The 22551-nt window shown below is 34.3% G+C and overlaps 4 protein-coding genes across 19 annotated transcripts; 3 read left to right on the top strand and 1 right to left on the bottom strand.

Annotated features, from left to right (window-relative positions):
* The first annotated feature begins 3168 nt into the window (after positions 1-3168).
* LOC147535298 (bifunctional UDP-glucose 4-epimerase and UDP-xylose 4-epimerase 1) lies at positions 3169-6663 on the top strand. The gene is made up of 9 exons (XM_086646595.1): positions 3169-3749; positions 3838-3887; positions 3990-4125; positions 4645-4746; positions 5059-5286; positions 5583-5664; positions 5753-5835; positions 5934-6025; positions 6215-6663. Exons 1-9 carry the CDS (start codon positions 3552-3554, stop codon positions 6297-6299), a joined length of 1056 nt encoding a protein of 351 aa, XP_086502721.1. The 5' UTR covers positions 3169-3551; the 3' UTR covers positions 6300-6663.
* Positions 6664-7251: 588 nt separating this feature from the next.
* LOC147535297 (CASP-like protein 4A4) lies at positions 7252-8382 on the top strand. Its single transcript, XM_086646596.1, has 3 exons — positions 7252-7578; positions 7699-7834; positions 8086-8382. The coding sequence occupies exons 1-3, from the start codon at positions 7304-7306 to the stop codon at positions 8275-8277; spliced, it is 603 nt and encodes a 200-aa protein (XP_086502722.1). The 5' UTR covers positions 7252-7303; the 3' UTR covers positions 8278-8382.
* Positions 8383-12151: 3769 nt separating this feature from the next.
* On the top strand, positions 12152-22341 carry LOC147535295 (uncharacterized). Its single transcript, XM_086651184.1, has 4 exons — positions 12152-12318; positions 21298-21505; positions 21635-21739; positions 21888-22341. The coding sequence occupies exons 1-4, from the start codon at positions 12218-12220 to the stop codon at positions 22263-22265; spliced, it is 792 nt and encodes a 263-aa protein (XP_086507310.1). The 5' UTR covers positions 12152-12217; the 3' UTR covers positions 22266-22341.
* LOC147535296 (uncharacterized) lies at positions 14634-21020 on the bottom strand. 16 transcript variants are annotated; one of them, XM_086650756.1, is made up of 12 exons: positions 20524-21020; positions 20242-20301; positions 19970-20056; positions 19279-19413; positions 18876-18986; positions 18680-18771; positions 18499-18604; positions 17816-17895; positions 17584-17704; positions 17442-17498; positions 16753-16853; positions 14634-15730 (listed from the first exon to the last, which is right to left on the bottom strand). In XM_086650756.1, the coding sequence occupies exons 2-7, from the start codon at positions 20257-20259 to the stop codon at positions 18535-18537; spliced, it is 513 nt and encodes a 170-aa protein (XP_086506882.1). In that variant the 5' UTR covers positions 20260-20301; positions 20524-21020; the 3' UTR covers positions 14634-15730; positions 16753-16853; positions 17442-17498; positions 17584-17704; positions 17816-17895; positions 18499-18534. The 16 variants fall into 16 exon arrangements, with proteins under 16 accessions (XP_086506882.1, XP_086506877.1, XP_086506884.1 ...); XM_086650751.1 differs by having other exon boundaries at positions 14634-14956; positions 15074-15730; positions 17584-18604; positions 20524-20765; positions 20897-21006; XM_086650758.1 differs by having other exon boundaries at positions 14634-14956; positions 15436-15730; positions 17584-18604.
* Positions 22342-22551: the final 210 nt, after the last annotated feature.

The following is a 22551-nucleotide window of genomic DNA, read 5'->3' as shown; positions in this document are numbered from 1 at the left end:
GAATTAGTTCCAAAGAAGTGGTCCAAACACCACTTTATGGCCGTGGTCCACAGCAATTTATGGACGTGCCCCACCTCTTGATCCCTCCCACACTCTCGGCATCATCTTGCCTTTTTTTTTGTTTTGTAGAAATTAGGCATAATCCTGCTGACTGGGTGTGAACAGCTTTCTCAATAGGTATGTGTTTTGGGGTATAGGAACATTTTTCGGAGTACGAAAATTTTAAAAGCCTTATGTGTGAATTTTGGGTAATAAATTTTAAATGGAAACAAGTCATCTTTTTCTTCGTATCTTACTACGACCATCGCTACTAACTCCTAGCACCACCTCCAACAACTTCTATTTATCTCTCTTCTTTCTACTACTTCTCCTCTTCTCTCTACTTATCCCTCTCATCTTTTCTCTCTAACTAATTTGGCGAAAGTGAAGTTCACTTCAATGTACAATTGATTTCTACATGAGATCGAAGGTTGGATTTCCAGTTTGCATAGTGATGTACAACTACTACACCAAGAAGTGGCTCAACTACTCCATCCTTCAGCGTGCTTTAAATTGCTTCAAACAAACCCTTTTTTTTGCTTGTGTGACAAAAATACAGTAATATGCTTTAAAAGTGGAAAAAAAGTGACAATGAGATACCGTTACACTAAACTCCGTTATATCCGATATAGCGGGACATTATTAATGCTGATCAATTATCAAAAATGATGGCTTCAACAAAAAAAAAAAAAAAAAAAAATTAGAGTCCATGGGTATATAGACCAAAATCATTTTCATAATAGGTATATAGACCAATCTTCTCAAAATATGGACATTTAGTCCTTTTACAATAAGGGCATAAATAACTCATACTTTATTGATAAATACCCTCCATGTCCCTCGTCTAAAAAATCCGGGGTTTTTAAATTTCGGAATGAATCCGGAAAGTTTCCCAGGGGGCGTGATTTGGGGGAGATATTTAGGTTATAAACTGAAAAGATTTAATAGGAAGTAACGGATAAAGGATATTTTCCAAAACAGATTTTTCAAAACAGATTTGGAAAACGGATATGTTCCAAAATAGATTTTCTCTCTCGTCCTTTCAGATTTGGAAACCAAATCTAAATATCACTTTCTCTCACTTAATTTTCAGATTTGGAATGAGTATATTTTCTGAGATCAATTAGCGTGATTTGGGGGTTAATATTCAAAACATATATATCAACTTTCTCTCACTTAACTTTCGTTTTTTACTCATACATAAACACACATCGAATACAAATTATGAAACAAGTTCGTAAATTATGTGTTATTTATGACGAGGAAACCATCATTTGTCATGTATACAACGTAATTTATCATATGTGTGTGTGTCATCCATTATGTACCATTGAATACTTTGATTATTTTTTGACATAAATTACTTGTTTTTTACGCGTACATGTCCATTATGTACCATAAATTATAGTAACTTCTTAGGAAATGTAAATCTGAAATCATGTTTTTTGTTATAAAGTATGTGATTTATCATAAATTATGTATACTGTATAGTAAATAACACAACCTTTGTACGACTGAAACGAAATTTTATTGAACAATAATCTGTGTTTTATTGTAAATGAAAAGAACATAGTAGTCTAGGTAACTTAAAAACAAACTCCGTCAGAATGTTGCCCGAGCTCTCGATCCTTACTGTCTTTGGTCTTCCAGGTTTACGGCGAATCAAACATGGTAGTGTTTTTTACTCTTCATTAAATGTACATGGTTCATCGAAGTTAGGGGCAAGGTTTATATGTTCCTTGTAAGTCTTCACGTAAGACTCCGTTGTCCAAACAGGATCATAGAAACAATCTTCTTCATAGTAATTTATACTTCTATAGTTTATGTGATGATTCTGTAAGAAATTCCATCAGTGCTGGTTTACTACAAGAAAAAAAAAACATATATATTAGTTAAAAAAATTTATAATCAAATTTACATACATTAATAATGAAACATTTAATAAAAAACAAATGAGATGGATCATAAATAACAGGAACAGATCAATAAGTTATGTATAATGTATGGAAAAGTACAATTGTTTATTAGGTTAAGAGAAGTTTTATATGCTTGCCATGACCACTGTTCTGGTAAAAAAAGGACGTGTAATGTTGGATAATTTTTCATACTTTACGCACCTTTGTTCATTAACACATCATCTTATGTGAAATGTATGCAAATTGCATCAGAAAGTTTGGTAATTTATCGTAAAGTAACTGTACTTTATATTCTGTTAAAGGAATAACTGATCTGCAAAAAAAAAATAAAAAAAAGAGGAATAAACGTAGATCTGAAGAAATATACAATGAACATTGGAAGGAGAAATAACATACTAACATTGAACACATCATTAAATAAGAAATAAACATCAAAGATCTTAAAGAGTTATGAAAGTTTTAGAGAGAGAAAATATAAATCTTCCATTCGAAGGTAGTTAAGATGGAAACAGATCTTATGTAGTTGGATCACAAATGTAATATGTTCAATAATAGAGCATCGTAATCTGATAATGGAAAAAAAGAATCATCATTAGATCTTAACAATGGTGTTAATACAAAACTGAAAATCTTAAACTTTATAAAAGATGAATGATTTTGGAGCAATCTAATGAAGATGAAAGAAAAGTTCTGAGATTAATGGAGGTTTAACAACTAGCTTCGAGTTTAAAAGATAAGAAATAAAAACATTAAACAGAAAAGAAGAAACCAAAATCTTTAACATTACCTGAAAAGCAATATTAAATCTGATTTAATGGAGGTGTTTACAGCTGCTCTAATGAAGATGAAACAAGCTTTCTGAGTTTAATGGAGGTTTTGTTATGTGAATCGGATTTAGAGAGAGAGAATAAAGAGGTTCGGTTACTAAAAATAATGAAGCTAACCTTACTTTGTTTAGAAACGTGATTGGAGAGAGAATGTGGGAGATAAAAATGGAAGAAGATATTTATGGATTTTGAAGATAAATCAGTTATAATATATGAGGAAGGTTAGATTAGGAATTATGATTTATTTGGTAATCTAGAGATTTGTGTTTTCTCTCTAGATGAGACCAAATGGACTAGATATCCATTTATATTATTATTTTGGTTTTAAAACCCTTTATAGGATTATAGAGGACTATATCTCCTATTAGGACCCGTTTTTTGGGTTATAAACTCAAAAATTATTATCAAAATGATGACTAAATATAGTTACAGTTAAATGGATAAACGATAAACGCAGTAAAATGCGCGGGAATTTTGGGTAAATATGATATGATTGATTCTAAAAGATAATCATTCATTCTCTTCTTCTATCTATCTACTCATTTCCAACAGACACAACAATAACTCACTTGTTTCAAGATCATGCTTATCCATTTTCCCCTTTCTTGATTTGCTAAATCTTTGATCACAAACAAACCCTATCTATAAATACCCTCCCTCTTTTGATTCCTCCCAATTCAACAAAACCCTGATTATTAATTCTTCTATTATCCTTTTCCCCCCTTTCTTGATTACCCTTTTCTCTCTGTTTTTCAAGTTTCAATTTTTAATGGCTTTTGCAGCTAATCAGACTATTCTTGTTACTGGTGGTGCTGGGTTTATTGGTACTCATACTGTTATTCAACTTCTTAACGAGGGTTTTAATGTTTCAATTATTGACAACCTTGATAATTCTGTACAAGAAGCTATTGATAGGGTTCGTGATTTAGTTGGTCCTGATTTGTCTAACAAACTTCAATTCCATCTGGTACTTTTCTCTTTCTAACATTACAAGTTTTCCTTTTTTTTTGGGAGGTTTAGGGTTTTGATTGATTGTTAAATTGATTTCATTTCAGGGTGATATTAGGAAAAAAGATGATCTTGAGAAACTTTTCTCCCAAACTAGGTAATTTTTTTGTTTTAAATTTTTTTTTTGATGACATTTCTAGGGTTTTGAAATGAGTTAGTAGTAATTTTGGAAACTTGGGTTTGTTGAAAAATGAGACAGATTTGATGCTGTGATTCATTTTGCTGGTTTAAAAGCTGTTGGAGAGAGTGTTGCTAATCCTCGACGATACTTCGATAATAACTTAGTTGGAACTATTAATCTATACGAAGTTATGGCTAAATATGACTGTAAAAAGGTGTGCATTTTTCGCTATCTTGTTTTTTCATTTAGCATCAAAAGATGGATGCTTAGTGTTAAGTTTGTGACCGCCAACTCAAAATCAATTAGGGATGAGTGGACATGACCTAGATGTTATATTTTAAGGCCTTTGGGCCTGTCATGTATAGGTTGTGGGAGTGCCGGATGACTCCAGCCCTGGCGATTATCTCACATGGCATTGTCCCAGGGCCTATTTGACTTTGCAAATTCTAATACCTTGGCGATGTGGGATAATGCTAAGGTTACTAAGTTTTGACCCATTCTTGATACACTGGCTTTGATACCAAGTTAAGTTTGTGGTCATCAAACTCAAAACCAATTGGCAATGAGTGGAGGGAACTAGATATTATATTCTTAGTTACCTTTTTCCCATTTCGAACTATTCCCAGACATAGATTGTTTCGTTTCTAAATATTACTCTTTTCCATATGTGTCATGTTAATTAAGAACCATATAATATTGATTTTGTTCTTGTGTTTTTCTTCGTATAATGTAGATGGTGTTCTCATCGTCTGCAACTGTTTATGGCCAACCTGAGAAAATCCCATGTGTTGAGGACTTCAGCTTAGTTGCTTTGAATCCGTATGGTCGTACTAAGGTATGATCGACTCAACATTTTCTAGCATTTATTTCATTTCAATATGTAATGGCGTTTATAGTTTGTGATTGGAATTCGGTTCCTAGGAACTAGATCAGATCTGAGTTCTCCTTGTGAATATTCATTTGTTGTCTTTTAGGCCCTTCCAATAATCCTGCCTTTTCAGGGAAAAAATAAAATCATATCTTGTTCCAAGAACAATGAATTCCCAATCATGACTTAAAGCTTCGTGAAACTGACCTGCGTTTTTTTTGTATTTATTATTCTATGTTCAAGTTTCTAAATGTTTTTTGAATTCCATTGGTCTTTTAGCTTTTCCTTGAAGAAATTGCTCGAGACATTCAAAAGGCAGAACCAGAATGGAAAATTATATTACTTAGATACTTCAATCCTGTTGGTGCTCATGAAAGTGGTAACCTCGGTGAAGACCCTAAGGGTATTCCAAACAATCTTATGCCTTACATTCAACAAGTAGCGGTTGGTAGATTGCCAGAACTCAATGTATATGGTCATGATTATCCAACAAAGGATGGAAGCGCGGTAAGTGATCTTTCTTTCTTTTTTTGTCTTGCTTGCCATCTCTTCAACTTTTTTTCTTGAATGGGGCCTAGGCACTAAGCCCTAGGCCTGGGCATAGTTCTGCAGAAGACTATCCATAAATATCAACAAGTAAGGCTTAAACCTGTTACCGCCCCATTAAAGCAAACTTCACACCTATCGCTTTGACAGTTTTCTTCATTCTCCATTTAATTAGGTTGTGAAAATAGGAAATGTATTATCGCATAATTCAATAGAAACGAATGAAAGATCAAATGGGTTAATTGTGTGATGAACAGGTTAGAGATTACATCCATGTTATAGATTTGGCTGATGGTCATATAGCTGCTCTGAAGAAGCTATTTACATCAGAAGATATAGGTAAATCCTTTACCCCAACCAAACTATGGGTTTTAACAATCCTGAAAAAAAAAAAGAGTTTTAAGTTTTAATGAATGTTTTGTTTTAGGTTGTACTGCTTACAACTTAGGAACTGGGCAAGGAACCTCGGTGCTTGAAATGGTTTCTGCTTTCGAGAAAGCATCTGGGAAGGTAAATATATATTCCAAATGTTTGGGCTTTAACTTTTCATGCTCCATTTATTCCTTCTTTTTTGTCAAAGCCTGAATTTTCTTCTCCTTCATTTCTAGAAAATCCCGGTCAAGCTGTGCGCGCGAAGACCTGGTGACGCCGTTGCTGTTTATGCCTCTACTGAGAAAGCTGAGAAAGAACTTGGTTGGAAGTAAGTCTTTTACTTCAACTATTACAAGAATTCGAAGTGGATCTATTTCAGAATATAATATCCTTTCTAGTTGTCTCGATAGTTTGCCGAAAATGACCCTATGATAACTTTGAAATATTATCTTATTTCTTGTACAAAAGTTTATTGCTAGATGGTTCTTATGTTACTATTGTTATAAACGATTTTCAGGGCGAAATATGGCATAGAGGAGATGTGCCGAGACCAATGGAACTGGGCAATAAAAAACCCATGGGGTTACCAAGGCGAGCCATGAATAACCTGAAGAAATTCCTGATGGTTTCAACTACATTATTCTATCCTCCATCTTAAGTATCTCACTATCTCATCCATATATACACAGAACATTTTCCTCTCTCGACTGGTCATGGCTCATGGGTATTGGAGAAAACTTGCCGAACCCTAGTTTGAAATAAATTTCATCCCCTTTTTGTATGTTTCAACTTCAAAACTCTTATTTACTCTAATTTGTGATTCTGGGGTTTCTTTTTTCCCAAACACATGAGCTTCGAATTCCTATTATGTACTTACTACCATGTATTCATGGATAAAGAGCCTTGTATTTAGGCTGAAAAATGTAAATTGTTTAAAATAAATTGAAAAAATTTCGAGTTATTAAATTGCCATTATGTACTTCATAGATTGGTTTGAGCTGTTTAAAATTGGCCATGATTCTTCTTCCACATCATCATCAATATCTCATTTTATTTTAAAGGAAATTGTTGTATTTGACTATTGTTAACTTTGTTTTCATGTGAAAGTTGAAGAAAATGTTTCACCTAACAACTTCCTAAAATATATTATCTTAAGAGCAGTACTTGTTATCTTTAATTCCTTTTGAAAAGCCATCGAACATCAACGAGGATATATGTCTTGTTAGTAACTTAGGGTGTGTTTTTTCTTTCCGTCTGAATCTGACTTGTATGACATGTCTCGGCGATAGTAACTTAGAAGGGTGTTTTTTCTTTTTGTCTGAATCGGACTTATATAATAACTATGTCTCGCCCATGGTAACTTAGGGGGTGTTTTTTTTCTTTCCGTCTGAATCTGACTTATATTAAAGATCAAAACAGAAACAAAAGACTGTCGTTGACTCAAGTAAACTCACATATGGAGTCAAATCTAAAAGTAATAAGAGAAAAACTAACACTCAATCTTAATACTATTCCAAGTTGTTTATAACTACTAAGAAACTTCCTTATAAACAAGAAGGGAGTAGTTGAAGAAGACTTGAAATGTTTAGGATAGAAATAGCTTTCCATGAAAGAAAGCAAGAGTTGTGACCAAATGGCTAGAAACTCACCCATCATATCTTATCCTCCTATTCAAGAACCCTTACCCACCCCGTCGCCGTTCTCCTTCTCCGTAGCTTCAACCGGAGCATTGAGCTCTGGACCGACCTTTGGTGTCTATAATTTATTCCTCCGTTTCTTTGCTGTCGTTTTCTCCTTCGTCGCTGCAATTTCTTTAGCTTCTCCATCACCTCATAGGAAAATAAATGAACCTTCTTCCTTTATTGATTCCCATGAACTAGTGTAAGTAGAAATTTTCTTCGTCTTTCTAGTTTTATTGATACGTATTTTCATATTATATGTGAGGATGCAAATTTGAGTTTAGGGTTGAAAAACTGTGGGATTTGTTGTTGTTGGGTGCAGGTACTGTTTTATTGTAGACATATTGGTTTCTTTCTACTCAGCTTATCAACTATGCAAAAGCATATGTGATATTGCATATAAAGGATGTTTCATTTCAGATATCATTTCTGACTACTCAACTTTCATTCTTGATCAGGTAATTTTGTGTCGGTTTCGTGAATTTTGAGTTTTCATCTGATTCGACAATTTATGTTAGAATAACATTCGAGCTGAGGTGATATCGAAACCATAGGACCAAGTCTTGTTTATCTGATGTGGGATTATAGTTGTAGTTTTTTTTTTGACAGATTATTGTTGTAGTTGGAGATGAATTTCATGGTGGTTTTTTTTTTCTTTTGAGTAATCCAGCTTCTAAGATATTGAATTTGGTATCATTTTTGTGAACAGTTGGTGGCATATCTCCTCATTTCATCATCTTCAATTTATGTTTTCTCAATCGATCGACAATTTCTTAATACATCTTCATCACTTCGGAAGGCAGTCATTATATCAACCACTATGTCGTATATCACTTTTTTTATTATCGCAACTTGCACTCTTTTATCCGGCTTTAAACTCTGCAAGAGACTCATATGGTGATTAGTTTTCTGTGTTTATTTTTTTGGACGATTGATTCGATCCACAGACATGGTAAATAATGAAAAATATCATTCCAAATGGGAATGGAGAACCATTTCTCTCAAATTTTGAATTTTCTACTATCTCAAAGGACAGAGGATTTTATGAGATTTTTGTAAGGCCCAATAGGGGAATATGTATAATGTATGTAAACTGATAGGATGTCTGATATTTCTTTTTTGGCCTCATACTTTATGACCAGTTTGTTTTTGGCCCCTTATTTTTTATAAATTCAAATTTGGCTCCCTATTTCAAGTAAATATCATAAATATCCTTCCTAATTTCAAAATAAAAATATTTAAAAAAAAAATTTCGTTCCACCTCATCTCTCTCTCTCCACCTCACCTATCTCTTCTCTGACGAAGGTCGCCGACCGGAAAGTTATCCGGACTTCGACCTTCAAAAAAAAAAAAAAACTCTCATCTCTCTCTCTCTCCAAATACTCCGGCGAAGGGGTTTCCCTTCGTCGGAGGTCTGTTTCTGGTTCAACAGATCTTAAGGTCTGTTCGGATAGACCTAAGGTCTGGTTCAACGGACCTCCCACGAAGAGAACTCCCTTTGCCGGAGCATTTAGAGAGAGAGAGAGAGATATGAGAATTTTTCTTTCAAGGTTGTCGACCGGAAAAAATTTCGGACGACGACCTTGGTCGAGAAGAGATAGGTGAGGTGGAGAGAGAGAGAGATGAGGTGGAGAGAGAGAGAGATGAGGTTGAGAGAGAGAGGGGTGAGGTGGAGAGAGATAGAGGTGAGGTTGTGAGGTGGAAATAATTTTTAAAAAATATTTTTATTTTGAAATTTGGAAGGGTAGTAATGACATTCATTTGAAAATAGAGGGTTAAATTTGAATTTAAGAAAAATATGGAACCAAGAAGGAGCTGGTCATAAAATAGGTAGCCAAAAAGAAAATAACTCTATTTCTTATTATCACACTCACATTGCATCTTCCAGTCATTTTGTTTTCTTACAACCTACTAATTCATTATTGCGGGGTATGCTAATATAGTAAAATATAACTGCAATGTTATTTATTGGAGAGGGGTTCTTTCTTTACGAGAACAAAATATTTTGGTCGGATAGGGATCGTAACTTCTATTCAAGCAGTTTATGTATCTGGAACCCCGCTACGAGATAATGGGAATCATGCATGTTTCACCAATCCGGTATTTTTTGAACGAAGCCTAGATACTTCATTTTATTGGTCCAACCGAGGCAATCATAAATTCTTTTGACATAAATTCTTGTAACTGAAATATCGACCTAATATACATAGTTAGAGAGTTCGTCATAGTTTGTAGCTTTGTATCAAGGTCAATATGACCAATATCAATATTTTCACTATTATCGATAAGATAACTTTTGGACTTGTCATCTTACCGCGATTGTTAGCACAGAGTTGACTGATATTATTTACCAGATACCGTTATTGCTTCTTCTTCGAAAACATAAATTCACGACCCGTGACCCTTTTACCTCTGATGCTTTGTTGAAGAAATAGTATAATGATCATTTTAGTCAATTGTTACATTAACGAATTTAAGTGTTCCATTAACATAAAAAAAGTTACCATTATTACAACCCACAATTATCATTTTGAAATTTATTTTGACCTTTTCCGAAAATCCATCACACCTTAATGGATTTAGTACATAAATTTCGAGATAAAGTGTGGACAAAAATCTACATAATAAAATCACAATCACAGTCTTACAATTGTAGTGGCCAAAAATCGCCTTAGGCCCACTTTGGCTAAACGCCGCCTAGGCCCAGTATTCTTTGCACTTGGGACCAACTTGCCTACTAGTTGGACACTCTCCAACGTGTTACTCGACCCACTAGAGGTCCAACTGGCTCTGAGCCCTTGCGAACGTCCATCTAGACGAACAATAACCCATCAACAGTTACAATGCTCCAAGCACCCCTTGGTCGCCCTCAACCGAGCCTGCCGCATACCGAGTCAACCTCAACTCCGGAGACCTCGCCACGTACCCATTTGACGAAGTCCCTCTAGAACCCCACGTCGCCTTAAGTACCGTTAGGCGATCTCAGACTACGAAGTGCCTAAAGTTGAGGCGGCGTAATCGTACGATCGAGTTACTCCAGCTGACAGATCGACTGCCAAGAACGAGTCTACCTTAGGGTTTGAGGTCACTCTCGACCCCAATTATCTCGGATCTAACAGACTCCACGAGTCCATCAGTCGCCTATAAATAGAAGGAGACTCAGACTCCAAAGACATCGAAGACCAGCTAGAAAACTACTGAAGACTCTTCTCTCTCTCCTTTATCATCTTCTGATCAGTACTCTAGACGACAATAACCAACCTTCGAATTCCAGAAGTCTTGAGGGATAATCTTCCAGGGGATCACTCTAGACGACGATATTACATCTTCAAGCTCCATCGCTCTGGAAGTCCTTCTAAAGTCTTTGTTACATCCTACTTCTCCATTATCCAGAATCTCCGATCGAGACGACCTCTCGACCTGCTCCAAGAGATCAATCCGACCAACTATCCCGTAGAGTCGAAGCTCCGGCCACTCTACGAGTCTAGCCACCCTCCGACGATACAACACGTGTAACACCCTCAGCATTCAATCGATTAAGATTTATCTTTTATAGCTTGCTGACTTGACCGTCGGAGTGTCCTTGGCAAGACACCATCCCGGTGTCCCCAAGACTTCACGGTTTTACTCATTTTTGTCTGTCTACAGGTCCAACCAGAACTTCATCCTTCTCGAGGTCTAGAGCCCAAGTTGTCGGTGACCCACCAATCGACGATCTATTAATTGTGTGATTTTCTACCGTCCACAACAATATATTTGAGAAACTATGTAAGAAAAGCCCAAGATTTGGGCCCAAATACGAAAAAAAAACCCACTCGAGTATAATAATGTAAAAAAAACCCAATTTTTAAACTGTTGGCAACACTTTTGAAACTATTACAACACTTTTGAAACTGTGACAACATATATAATTATGTGTGAACAAAAACAAATTTGTTCATACATTTACAAAATTGTTGAGAGCAAATACAAAATTGTTGAGAGCAAATTGTGTTTTGTTCAGAAATTTTCATAAATGTTTTGTAATTTCAAATTTTGGGTTTTTTTTGCATTATTATTCCGGGTTGGGCTTCATTTGCTATTTTGACCCGAATTTTGGGCCTTATAGTTTTCCTCTCTATATTTGGTCCGTCAACAAAATTTCGTTTTAACTTTTCGTTCAATTCATATTTTTAATTTTCATTTGTATCTTTTGAATGTATACGAGTTAAATTAATAGAAATAACAACAAATATCAAGAGGTTACTATGAAATTGATTACACTTGGAAACAAATTTGAACGTAAAACAGAAAAACAAATGAAAAATTACTTTTCTTTCTTACAATTTACGAGTTTTGTATCAAATTGTTGTGATTTATTAATTTTAATTTTTCGACAAATATTTTTAGTAAATTAGAAAAATATGGATAAGAGAAGAAAAACTAATAATTTTCGATGCAAAGAAAAACTAATAATTTCTTTTTTTGGTAAGGAAAAAAACATAGTTATAAATGACTTTGGGAATTTGTGGAACTAGAAGTGAGATTTTATTTTTTTTCTTTCTTTGTTGAAGGGAATTAGAAGTGAGATGGAAGGAGGGAAACGTTTATTGTGACTTTGTGACCGTGAGTTAATGTTAATGGCATTGATCGTAAATAAACTGATTTACAAGGCTTATTCATTACTTTTATTATTTCCTGGACCAACCTTTGTAATGCTAGCTGTCAACTTCCCAAATTCTTCTTTCATATCTACGGTAAGGAGCTTGAGAGCTCGAGCTCAATGAATCACTGCCCATATAAAATACAGTACAATATTACTACTACCTCTTTATCTCTAACCCTAAAAGAAAGTAAGAAAGATGGAAAACGCTTCTGAGCCTAAAAGGCAAAAACGAGAAGAAAACAAGGATGATGATGATGATGAATCAGTAACAATTATTGAAAGATTGAAGTCTCTTAGGTATTTATTTATTTATTTATGGTTCTCTTCTTCTTCTACTACTACAGTACTACTACTACTTTGTCCAACAATTCAGTTTTGTTTTTTTTCCTTAGGCTATATATAAATCTGCTTCTTATGATGATGATGATGATGGCAATGAATTAGGGTTTCAATTAATGTTATAGTAGTAGTATTTTTGTTCACATGCATGTTGAATCAGGTTATAGTAGTATAGTTGTTGTTGTTGTTGTTGTTGTTAAGGGAATGGATTTGGATGCATATGATTGATTATAAAGAGAAGTTGTTGAAATTTGATGAGTAACACAACCAACTAACCAACCAAGGATGCTCTCTAGTTAGTTTTATTTATGATGTTTAATGCACCACATATCACCTTGGGAGGAGGTCTAACTATATATATATACTAGGCATAACCCCCGCACTACGTGCGGGGGCAATGCCCTTTTACGAAATAATGATGTAATAAGATTGAGGTTGGTGCAATTTTTACTTGTTTAACGCCTCGTGCGTAACTATAGATACAACGGATTATATCATATATGAGTTGAAAACAATTAGTGTTCTACTTTAACAAAAATTTTATCTTCTATGATATATCTTGTCAAAAGAAAGTTGTTTAGGTAATAAATGAGATAAAAAAATTGTACTCTGACTAAACATTCCGTATTTTTGGCTTTTGCATAAAATTCAAAAGAATTATGCGTAGATTGTGATTAGCACAATCAATAAATTAAAAAAACTCTCTATAATTTTAATTTAAAACAAAAATACTTCTTTCATAAATGTAAAGTATGGCTCACTTAAGCTAGTAAAAATGAAGAACTTAGAAAGAACAAATTAGATAAAAAATTTCACAAAAAAAAAAAACAAATTAGATAAATTACTTAGAAATAAATCAAATTATTTCACTGATGCCTCTAAAACTAAGATAAATTTTCCTTGACGTATCAAAAGCAAGGTGGAGTGAAACTATAAATATACTCATGTGTCAACAGTTGGTAGCCCAAGTGGTTCCAAGGTGTTGACATAAACTCCAGAACTCTCTAGAGGTCCCGTTCGAATCTCAGAGAAGGTGGAATCTTTGGTTATTTGAATTGGGATTATGTAGGTATTAATAAAGTTGTTGGGCTTCAGGCCATTGTATTTGTTCGGCTATAGGTCCGATGTTGTTAATGTTTGAGTGGGCAGTTATCGAGCTTATCACATCTATGATGTATCAAAGGCCAAATATCACGAGATCGTAGTCGTCTTCCTATGTGAACATTATTATTAATTTTGTGTAGGCCTCTAATTACGTCCAACTACTGTTAAAAAAAAACTGTTCAAAAAAATTGTTTTGGTCCCCAAAGCTCCCACTATTTTTCGGTTTACTGTTATGGTTTGTGGACTTAAATGCGGGACATAACTTTTTTACCCGCCTCATTCTCTCTTTTTTTTTTCTTTTTTTTTTCAAAACCTCATTCTCTCTTGTACTGCACATTCTCTATTTCTTCCACTCCGGCTCCCTTTTCACTTCGGTAATTTGTAAAATCTCCAAATCCTATACCTTCGTCTTGTTTGGGGTAGTCGTTGTTATAAGTCCAAATAGTTTGTTAGATATATAGCATGTGGCTCGCGACAAGTTGATATTTGATGGACACATTATCCTGATGAGCAAATACAACCGTTTAGTGCATTCCGAATTCATTTGTCGAGAGTAATTTTTGGACAATGTTTTAGCAACTTTTTATTATTATCTCCAATAGCTATCTACAAAAAAACAAAAAATTGCTTAAGGAATTAGAACACCACATTAAGAGTTATATGAAAACTTATGTGTGAAGCAGACAGACCAGAAAGTAAAACCCAAAGAACTAAGAAATAAAATAAAAAAATAAAGGTAAACTAAGAGTTCGGAAAATTATCAAAGTGAGAGTTTCTAATGAGTATCAAACCACTAAGTTGCATATGACTAATAGTGATGATAGGGTAATGGGAAAAATTTTGGAGTAAAGATCCAAACCAACACCAAAGAAAACGAAACAAAGCAAGAATGTGAAGGAGGGGACAATTCAAAAGGCCAACTTAATTATTTTGGATTTGACAGAAGTAAGATTTAAAGTTGGTTTCTAACTCCTTTTTATTCCTGAACACTTTTACCTTCTGATAAACAGCGGAAGGTATATATTTATGTTCCGAACAAACCCTGTGCTTAACGATAAAGATTGACATTGGAGACAAACCTGTTTTACAATCAAAATTGTAAAATATTTTGAAAATGGAAGTTCGAAACACATTATACTTTAGTTTTAGGTTAGAGAGCACACCAAAGATAAATAAAATAAATAAGTGTGATAACCCATAATTTTAGTTTCGATTAAAACTAATAAGGGCACACCAAGAAGCAATATAGCTTAATTACATATTAAATAGAAAAAATTCATTGTACTATACATCTTAAAACAATTCCTTGCTAAGAGAACTCCACTGAAGGAGGTGTGTGGATGATTTATTTTTAGCTACCAAAAATGTTAGTTAAGTGATTTGCCGTCAGAACTAAGAATTAAGGTTGATAGTTTTGTGTTACTTAAAAAGAGTCGAGACGCTCAGCTATACGGATACTTGAATCGAGTTGTATCCGAAAGATAACATGTACCTGCGGTGAAAGAGGTGAAAAAATTCAAATTAGACAATGAATAAAAATAATAAGCTGCAATGATACATTATAACATGAGCTATGAAATAAGAGAAACTTTCATGAGAAAAAGAAGACCTCCAAAGTCGAACAACTATCTAGATGGGCAAAGTTAAGCTGCAATGATACATTATAACATGAGCTATGAAGTTCACTGATGAATAAGAAAAACTTTCATGAGAAGACCTCCAAAGTCGAACAACTATCAAGATGGGCAAAGTGAATCTCACCGGATCATAAAATTGAAATGAAAAAAAAAAATATTCTTCAATGTAACATACAAAAGAAAAGGAAGTCTAACAAGAGGGTAGGAAATGGATAGTTAATCTCGCGCTCTATCTCAAAAGTCAAAACCCTCTATTAAGAACGAAATACAACTCGATATTACGAAGCAAAGCAAATAAACATCGATAACGGGAATGTCAAACAAGAAATGGTACCTGAAAGGGGGGTTCGATCACATACTCACATGATTTTGGCTTTACTAAAATCAGTCATTGCGTTTGTTGTGGTAGTGGGAAAAGATGGGGGAAAATGGCAGAGATGTAAGATAGGATGCGACAAATAAACAAAAGAACATAAACAAAGAAGTATTGCAATTATGGTTAGTTGAACAACTAAAAATCCAAAAACATACGAACAACAACATCAGAAGAGTAAATTTACTTACCTAGGTAAAGATAGGGGGAAGCTAGAAGTTGTTCAAAATTTATAAGCAAACCCGAAACGAAAACCCTGCATATTAGAGAAAAGAAAATTCACTTAATAACGAGTAATATGATTTATATCCCTTTACAATCTATGAGATCCACGTCCTCAGAACCATCAGAATATCAGATTGTCCTTCAAGATCATAAAACAGTGAACCTATATCTAATAATTTTGATACTAAAAAAAAGGGAAAAAAAAATCAATCTCAAAGATTTTAAATTTCGGTCGTCAGCGTGAGAAAGATTTCTAATGAGAAGGTTAAAGATAATAGATAGAAACTAAAGTAAATGTTAGCGTTAAGTAAAAAAGTAGTACAACGGTGCAGAAACGTATATCTCAGGAAACAGCGGGAATGTGAAATCTAGGGAAAATGAAAGAGCAAAGATGAAGTAACATTAGTAAGAGAAGTTCAAATCAATTTTTGTCGTGAGATGTTGCAGAACCTTGGCTACTTATTCTCATCACCTTGTTTTAAATCTTAGAGGTCTAAAATCAACTTAACGCAGGTGAAATAGTAAGAGATGGACTCAACAGTAAGGCGTATAATTGAGCAAATGGTAGTTTTTAGGGTTCGATGCTCCATTAGTAGTAAAATAATCAATATTATCCATTTTGGAAATGGTAATGCTTTGTTGATGCTGATAACCTTCAAAAGTCAGAGAATCTAGGGTTATGAAAGTTGTGGTTAATATATATGTTGTTCTAGATGATAATAACGATGTATCTCGGTTTCTTCGCCAGTGTTGTTATAACGTTAAGAGAGGGTGAAGATTTACGTCTGAGTGATAATAGAAGGCAATGGGACATTGGAAAGTTTTGAAGGTAATTGGGTGTAAATTATGGGAGTCAGACCTGCATTTGTTAAAGATCAACATTCAAAAACCTATAGAATAAAACCCTAGAATTCAACCCTAAAACAAAGTAAATGCTTGCCTACAATAGATTTCAAGTTCGTTCTTCACATCCTAGAAACATAGAATTCATCAGTCAAATATGATGTATATGAAGTTATGAACAACAACTAAATCCTAATTAAAAACTCTTACCTGGAAGATTGTATCTGAAGATGAAACGCAGAAACGCTGCAACCTGTGTCGCTTCTTCTTCCCCATTACAATTTTGAAAAATCAACATCAATCGGCGATGCCTAATGTCCAATGAATACACCGATTAGAGGACAAAGAACCCTAAGAGCATAGTCAAAAGTAGATCCTATGAGATAAAGATATTATTATCAAGTCAACATTATATAGGAGTCCAGTGAAAGCAGAGAGAGCAAACCCTAGAAAGGTTGTTTCTGCCTTTGTGTGATGATAATACCTGGTGAAGGAAGAGGTGAAGCGAATTTGGAGAGAGAGGCGGAGAGGTGCGAATTCAGAAACTTATGAAGTTGAAGGTGGTAGAGTTAAAATAGTGTAAGGGGTTTGTGAGAGGGAGGAAGTCCAAAAGATGGAATCGACTAACAGAGAGGAACTGATCGGGAAGGTTGAAGAGGCATCCAGTTTGTGAGAGGAAGGGTTTTGGAAGTTAATCAAATTTGAATAATCATGTCTATGTGGCTGTCAAATTATCATAACTCCCGCCCTACTGGCGGGAGAATGCCCTTTATGAAATGCAGAAAAATATAACATTAGTGTAGAGAGTTTAGCTGGAATAAACATAGTCAAATTTTTTAGAATTTTTAATTCATATCATGTTGTACATAAAAATCAAAACTCGAAGTCAGCTAAATCACCTCAAATTCCCTGGTGTTACATTTCTTTAATCTTCATTGTTGACAGAACATTATAAGCTACAAAAAATATCGATGGACATGTAAGAGAAACTAAAGTTCAAGATATACAATAATAAGTAGAGATCGTATATGCAAAGTATACCTGCTCGCAACAGGCTTTAGGTCTTCACAGAACTAATATTTCATCGCCTCATGAAGCAACAGAACTCCTAGCCTGCAAATTCAAATAACCTACATACCACTGGAATCACACTCACCGATAGCTGCAGGATAAATCGTGTACAGAAATAAAATCCCAATTAATCAACCACAAACCATTTCAACCTTATCATAGATTAGGCAACATATATAAGAGGCTGGAATCACATTTCAACCTTATAAAGATACTAAGAATTAATGAACAAAACTCCATTACGACCATGAAATATCTTCTCTACTTATTCATACACCATACCTAAATCAGAACAAACAAAAATCAAGTTCAGTTTTTTGCTTTTCAAACTAAAAATGAAGAAACCCCCAATAGCATAGTGATTTTATAATCTCCGTTCATTTATACAATTATAACTTCTGATATGAGTCCAAATTTGTTTGGACCGAAGTTAAAAATCACTTAAACTTCCATATATCGATAAAGTTAAACCGTTGACAGCTGCACTATTAGATAGTAGGGATGAAATACCACATGTATACCAACCTTTCCAACTGAGTATTGTTAGTTTACCCTACAAAATACTCTTAGAAAGTTTTTATTATTTGGTGTCCACAAATATATGAAGTAACTGACCACACCTTACCAGATACAAGTAATGAGAGAAACAGACAGACACTATTGTCAACTTACCTAGTAAAGTCTCAATCTTTTATATGATAACAAAAGGAATGGTACCACTACATACGTAAAAAAGCTAAGAACTTCCCGCTACCAATTGACACAATGAAATTGTAGACCTCCGCCGTCTCAACAAAAATTTACATGGTTAGGTGCACTGTTCATGGGGTATGTATGATATTTGACTACCACTTAAAATGAGAAGACTATTTCGATAAGACTTACATTTACTGGACAGGGGAAACGGAAGTAATTCAGAGGCTAAAATTTCTCCACATCAAATATTCGAATACCATAATCTTTATTGGATCCCATGAATTGAAGTCCACAACTGAAAAACAGTTACAGATTAAACTATCTTCCTCCAACAGAAACATAATATAATACAACAAATTTTGACAAATACCTCAAGCCATTGTAGATATCAATGGAATTGGTGATTGAGTTATCGTCATATGTTGTTCCCGTACAAAAGCTAACTCCCTTTCGATCCAAACGCTACAACATACATGTAAACATTTAGGAGATTTTCTTCAGATAAACCAAAACTCTGAACTTTATAAAAACTTGTCGGGTGAATGAAAACTGAAGACCGAACTCACCTTACAAGTAAGTTCTCCCTGGAAACCCCCTGCAACCAACAATTTGTCCTTAACTGCAACGGTACTGATCTGAGTTTGAGTAAAACCTTCTAACAAGCTTCCTGTGTGTTTCTAGATAACCAAACAACAAAACCTTCAGCTTTGGAAGCATCAAATATAGACAATAGTGGCCACGCAGTGGTTCAACATGAAGAAACAATCTGAAGAAAAGGACAGGAGAAAGAGAAAATGATAACCATCTCCCATATATCTTTTGTTGCATTCACACTAATCAATGATAATGGAAGGCATATAAATTATTTAACAATTTTGAAGATAAATAAGGTTTAAATTTTTAATTAATAATTTAGTGATCCTCCTAATAAACAATAAGAATCTAGAGTGAAAAGTCATAGATTGTAACCTCGCTAGGTGCCACATGTCCTGAAAAGTTCACAACCTCGGACAAATTGCAAGATAACGGGGACCAGTGAATAAAAGAGTAGTTGGACATGAGATAAACATCATGTTTTGAGGTAGCCCACACCAAGTTCCTCAACTGCAGTGACAAAGAAAGAAAAACCTCCAGCTCAGTACAACATAAGCATATGCAACCGAATCTTTTTATGTCATAATGCATCATTGAGAAAGAACTACATGCTTTAAGTTATATGTATAGAAAAAGTAACATCATCATCCACAGTATCCTCAAGAATCAAGATGTAGCACCAGGTTAAAACTTGGTTAAAACTCGGCCGAGTCGTACTGCATAGGATATAACGGGGAAACGAATCCCAATAAAAGTTGACAGCGAAGATAAATAGATTCAGATAAACATGAGGGTGTGCTAAAGTATACATGTTATTTAGATAACAACATATAAAGGTCAACAGTAGCCAAATAGGTAAAAGACACAGATGACAAACAACAACACATAAAGGTCAGAATTCAAGTATACTGAAACATCTTATGAGATCTACCTGCACAGTAGAATGTCTACAGAAAATGGTACCAGCTTAACTAATCAAACGATAGTACTAAATATACTTGATACCGAAAATAAGGAACGAAAAATTTAAATGTTTAATTGTTTTGTAGATTATGTGTATATCAACCTGGAAATGAAGAATTGTGGGCTTCACCAATCTTGTATTGTGCTGAAACGCGTAATAGTTACCTCCCTTTTCCATTTGCTTACACTCCTGTTAAAACCACCAAAAAAAAACTAATAAATCAACCATTGAATACAAGTGCTAATTTAACTTCTAGATAGCAAAAAATAAACCCACGTAGAAGAATCTAATCCTACCTAATCCATATGAAACACCAACTACAGACATGTATATCATTAAAAAAATAGTGTAGAATCTGTGGGTTAGTATCAAACCTTGTGAATATATCCCATGGGATTTCCTAGATATCTTTACCACTCCTCCCTTGTCAACTGCTAAAGAAATTAAAATCACAACCAAGACACAAATTACCACCAAATCAAACATTTTGTTACCAATCAATTCCATAGCTTTACCTAAATGTTAATAATATGTTATCAGATTTAGCTTAAAATGATCGAAATCAAATCAAAACCCATCAATATTCAGACCCTCAAAACCAATTCAAATACAAATAAAAGGGGAAAGAAGAGAGTAAAATGATCATAAATACCAACCATATCAGAGTCATCAACTTCTGCTTCTTCAACATCACAAACTGTACTACAGAAATCTTCATCCATATCATCCACAACATTAGCCATCTTACCTTCATCGGTCATTTAATCAGTCATCCACAACATTTGCACCATAAATTTGTCGCTTTTTTTCTACTTCTTCACTCGTAAAGCCAATATCTTTATTCACCTTATACTCCTTCAAACAATCTTCAACATCTATCTTTACACCAAGCTGGGAACTTTTTCCATTTAAAATGTCATTTGTATAGATTGATTTCATGTAAACAAAACAACACAACACCTTAATGCCTTTTGGTTCTAATCGTTTGACAAATTGAAATATCAAACATAAAATCAAGTAAGAACAAACCTGACGAAATTAGGTAAAATGAAGAGGTTTAGTCAGAGAAGAGAACGATGGGAGATAGAGAGACGTGTTTCCTTCTCTTCAAGGTTAGCCGGGTAGAAACGAAGGGTCGTTAAAGGGAGGAATATCTAAGTTAAGGTAACGGTGGATGGATAAACTTGAACGGCAAGATTTGTAATATAGATGTCCACGTGGATGTCCTAGTCATCATCTACGAACAGTTATTATGTCCTAGTCATATATCCTAGTCACTAGGATCTGTTTTGTATAATAGATATATATATATCGATTTTATCTTATCTTTTTATTATCCATTAGGTTTTCTAAACCCTAGCTATGATGTTGTTGTTGTTGCTCTTTATAACATTCTTATTGTTTCAATGTTGTTGTTGTTGTTGTTTCAGGGAAGATCTTTCTAATTGTTTTAATAAGTGGAAGGAGTTGGATTATGAACAGAAGATGGAAAATGTAGATGTTGTATTCAACAAGGTGGATGCTCGTCTAGATGATGTATACAACAAGGTGCATGCTATCAATCTCAAGTTCAATCTTCCGAGTGAAATTACACAACTATTCCTCGAAGATTTCGTTCGTGAATATAACCAGTTGATGGTACTAACTAGCTAGCTAGCTAGTACTACTAAATTATTATTATTTATTAATCAATCAATTTTACTTAAGGGAATTATCTATCTATGCATAATTTACTACTAATTACCTCTTTCTTTTTTCAACAAAAAGGAATTGGCTGGTTTGTTGTGTGAAGAACGTAGGGCTCTCCTCTTGGCTCATCGTGAGAAATCTATGGGGCGTGAGTTTGATATTCGTCTCTTGAAATTATACAAGGTAAGTAAGTAGTAAACAACTCTCTAAGACTCTCTCTCTCTCTCTCTACCCCATACATATACTACTACTACTACTACTACTAGATTATTATTATTTCTATGTTTGGATCTTAATCTTAAGATTTATTATTATTATTATTGTTCAACAGATGGAGGAAAAAACTGAAGAGGTACTGAATGACGAGCGATGGGGTACACCAAATGATAGATACATATGTAGTTTGCTTAGAGACCTACCACATGAGTATATCCTTGACGAATACGAGTTAGCTGTTGATGACAATGAGGAGGCCGACTATGATGTTATCTGGGAAGAAATGGTAGGCATGATAAATTGCTATGACAAGGGTAGTGAAGTTTGCCTTCGCTTTACTAACTTCATCTTTAGTCTTCATGTTAAAACTCATAATATGGGGGGTTTGATGATAAGCAAAATGGAAAGAGGAGGATGTGGGTCTAAGGATAGGATGATAAGCAAAATGGGAAGAGATGGGTCTAAGAAGAGGTCTGCTGCTTTCTATCTTTGAGGAAGAAGATGGACCATGTTGTTTTAACGGTGGTGAACTTACTACTACTACTACTACTACTTGTAGTACTACTGCGTTTAGGTGAATTACAATCGAACTCTTATTTGGTGTTAAAAGTGTTTTCTAATGTTAAACTGATTTAGTATCATTTTATTATGACTGAAAAAGAGATGTGCTTTTGTGATCGATCACCCCTCACAGTATATACAAACAAGGTACTACTCAAATTGTGACTGAATGAGACATATTAATCCATTTGGCAATAGTTTCAGAAGAGGTTGAGTCA

The sequence above is a fragment of the Eschscholzia californica genome, unplaced genomic scaffold (genome assembly GCF_041429995.1).
Source record: "Eschscholzia californica isolate CP2 unplaced genomic scaffold, dmEscCali1.0.p SCAF_6, whole genome shotgun sequence".
Classification (NCBI taxonomy): Eukaryota; Viridiplantae; Streptophyta; class Magnoliopsida; order Ranunculales; family Papaveraceae; genus Eschscholzia; species Eschscholzia californica.
The sequence above is the reverse complement of the archived record's forward strand: the minus strand, read 5'-3'. Positions and strand labels throughout refer to the sequence as shown.

Coding starts and splice junctions, on each gene's coding strand:
- LOC147535298 (XM_086646595.1), top strand. CDS start 3,552: ATGGCTTTTGCAGCTAATCAGACTATTCTTGTTACTGGTGGTGCTGGG. Junction 4,747..5,058: donor ATCCGTATGGTCGTACTAAG/GTATGATCGACT, acceptor TTGGTCTTTTAG/CTTTTCCTTGAAGAAATTGC. Junction 5,287..5,582: donor CAACAAAGGATGGAAGCGCG/GTAAGTGATCTT, acceptor TGTGATGAACAG/GTTAGAGATTACATCCATGT.
- LOC147535297 (XM_086646596.1), top strand. CDS start 7,304: ATGAAAGAAAGCAAGAGTTGTGACCAAATGGCTAGAAACTCACCCATC. Junction 7,579..7,698: donor ATTGATTCCCATGAACTAGT/GTAAGTAGAAAT, acceptor TGTTGGGTGCAG/GTACTGTTTTATTGTAGACA. Junction 7,835..8,085: donor CAACTTTCATTCTTGATCAG/GTAATTTTGTGT, acceptor TTTTGTGAACAG/TTGGTGGCATATCTCCTCAT.
- LOC147535295 (XM_086651184.1), top strand. CDS start 12,218: ATGGAAAACGCTTCTGAGCCTAAAAGGCAAAAACGAGAAGAAAACAAG. Junction 12,319..21,297: donor GAAAGATTGAAGTCTCTTAG/GTATTTATTTAT, acceptor TTGTTGTTTCAG/GGAAGATCTTTCTAATTGTT. Junction 21,506..21,634: donor GTGAATATAACCAGTTGATG/GTACTAACTAGC, acceptor TTCAACAAAAAG/GAATTGGCTGGTTTGTTGTG.
- LOC147535296 (XM_086650753.1), bottom strand. Junction 18,987..19,278: donor GACATGTGGCACCTAGCGAG/GTTACAATCTAT, acceptor TTGGTTATCTAG/AAACACACAGGAAGCTTGTT. Junction 18,605..18,679: donor GATATCTACAATGGCTTGAG/GTATTTGTCAAA, acceptor ACTGTTTTTCAG/TTGTGGACTTCAATTCATGG.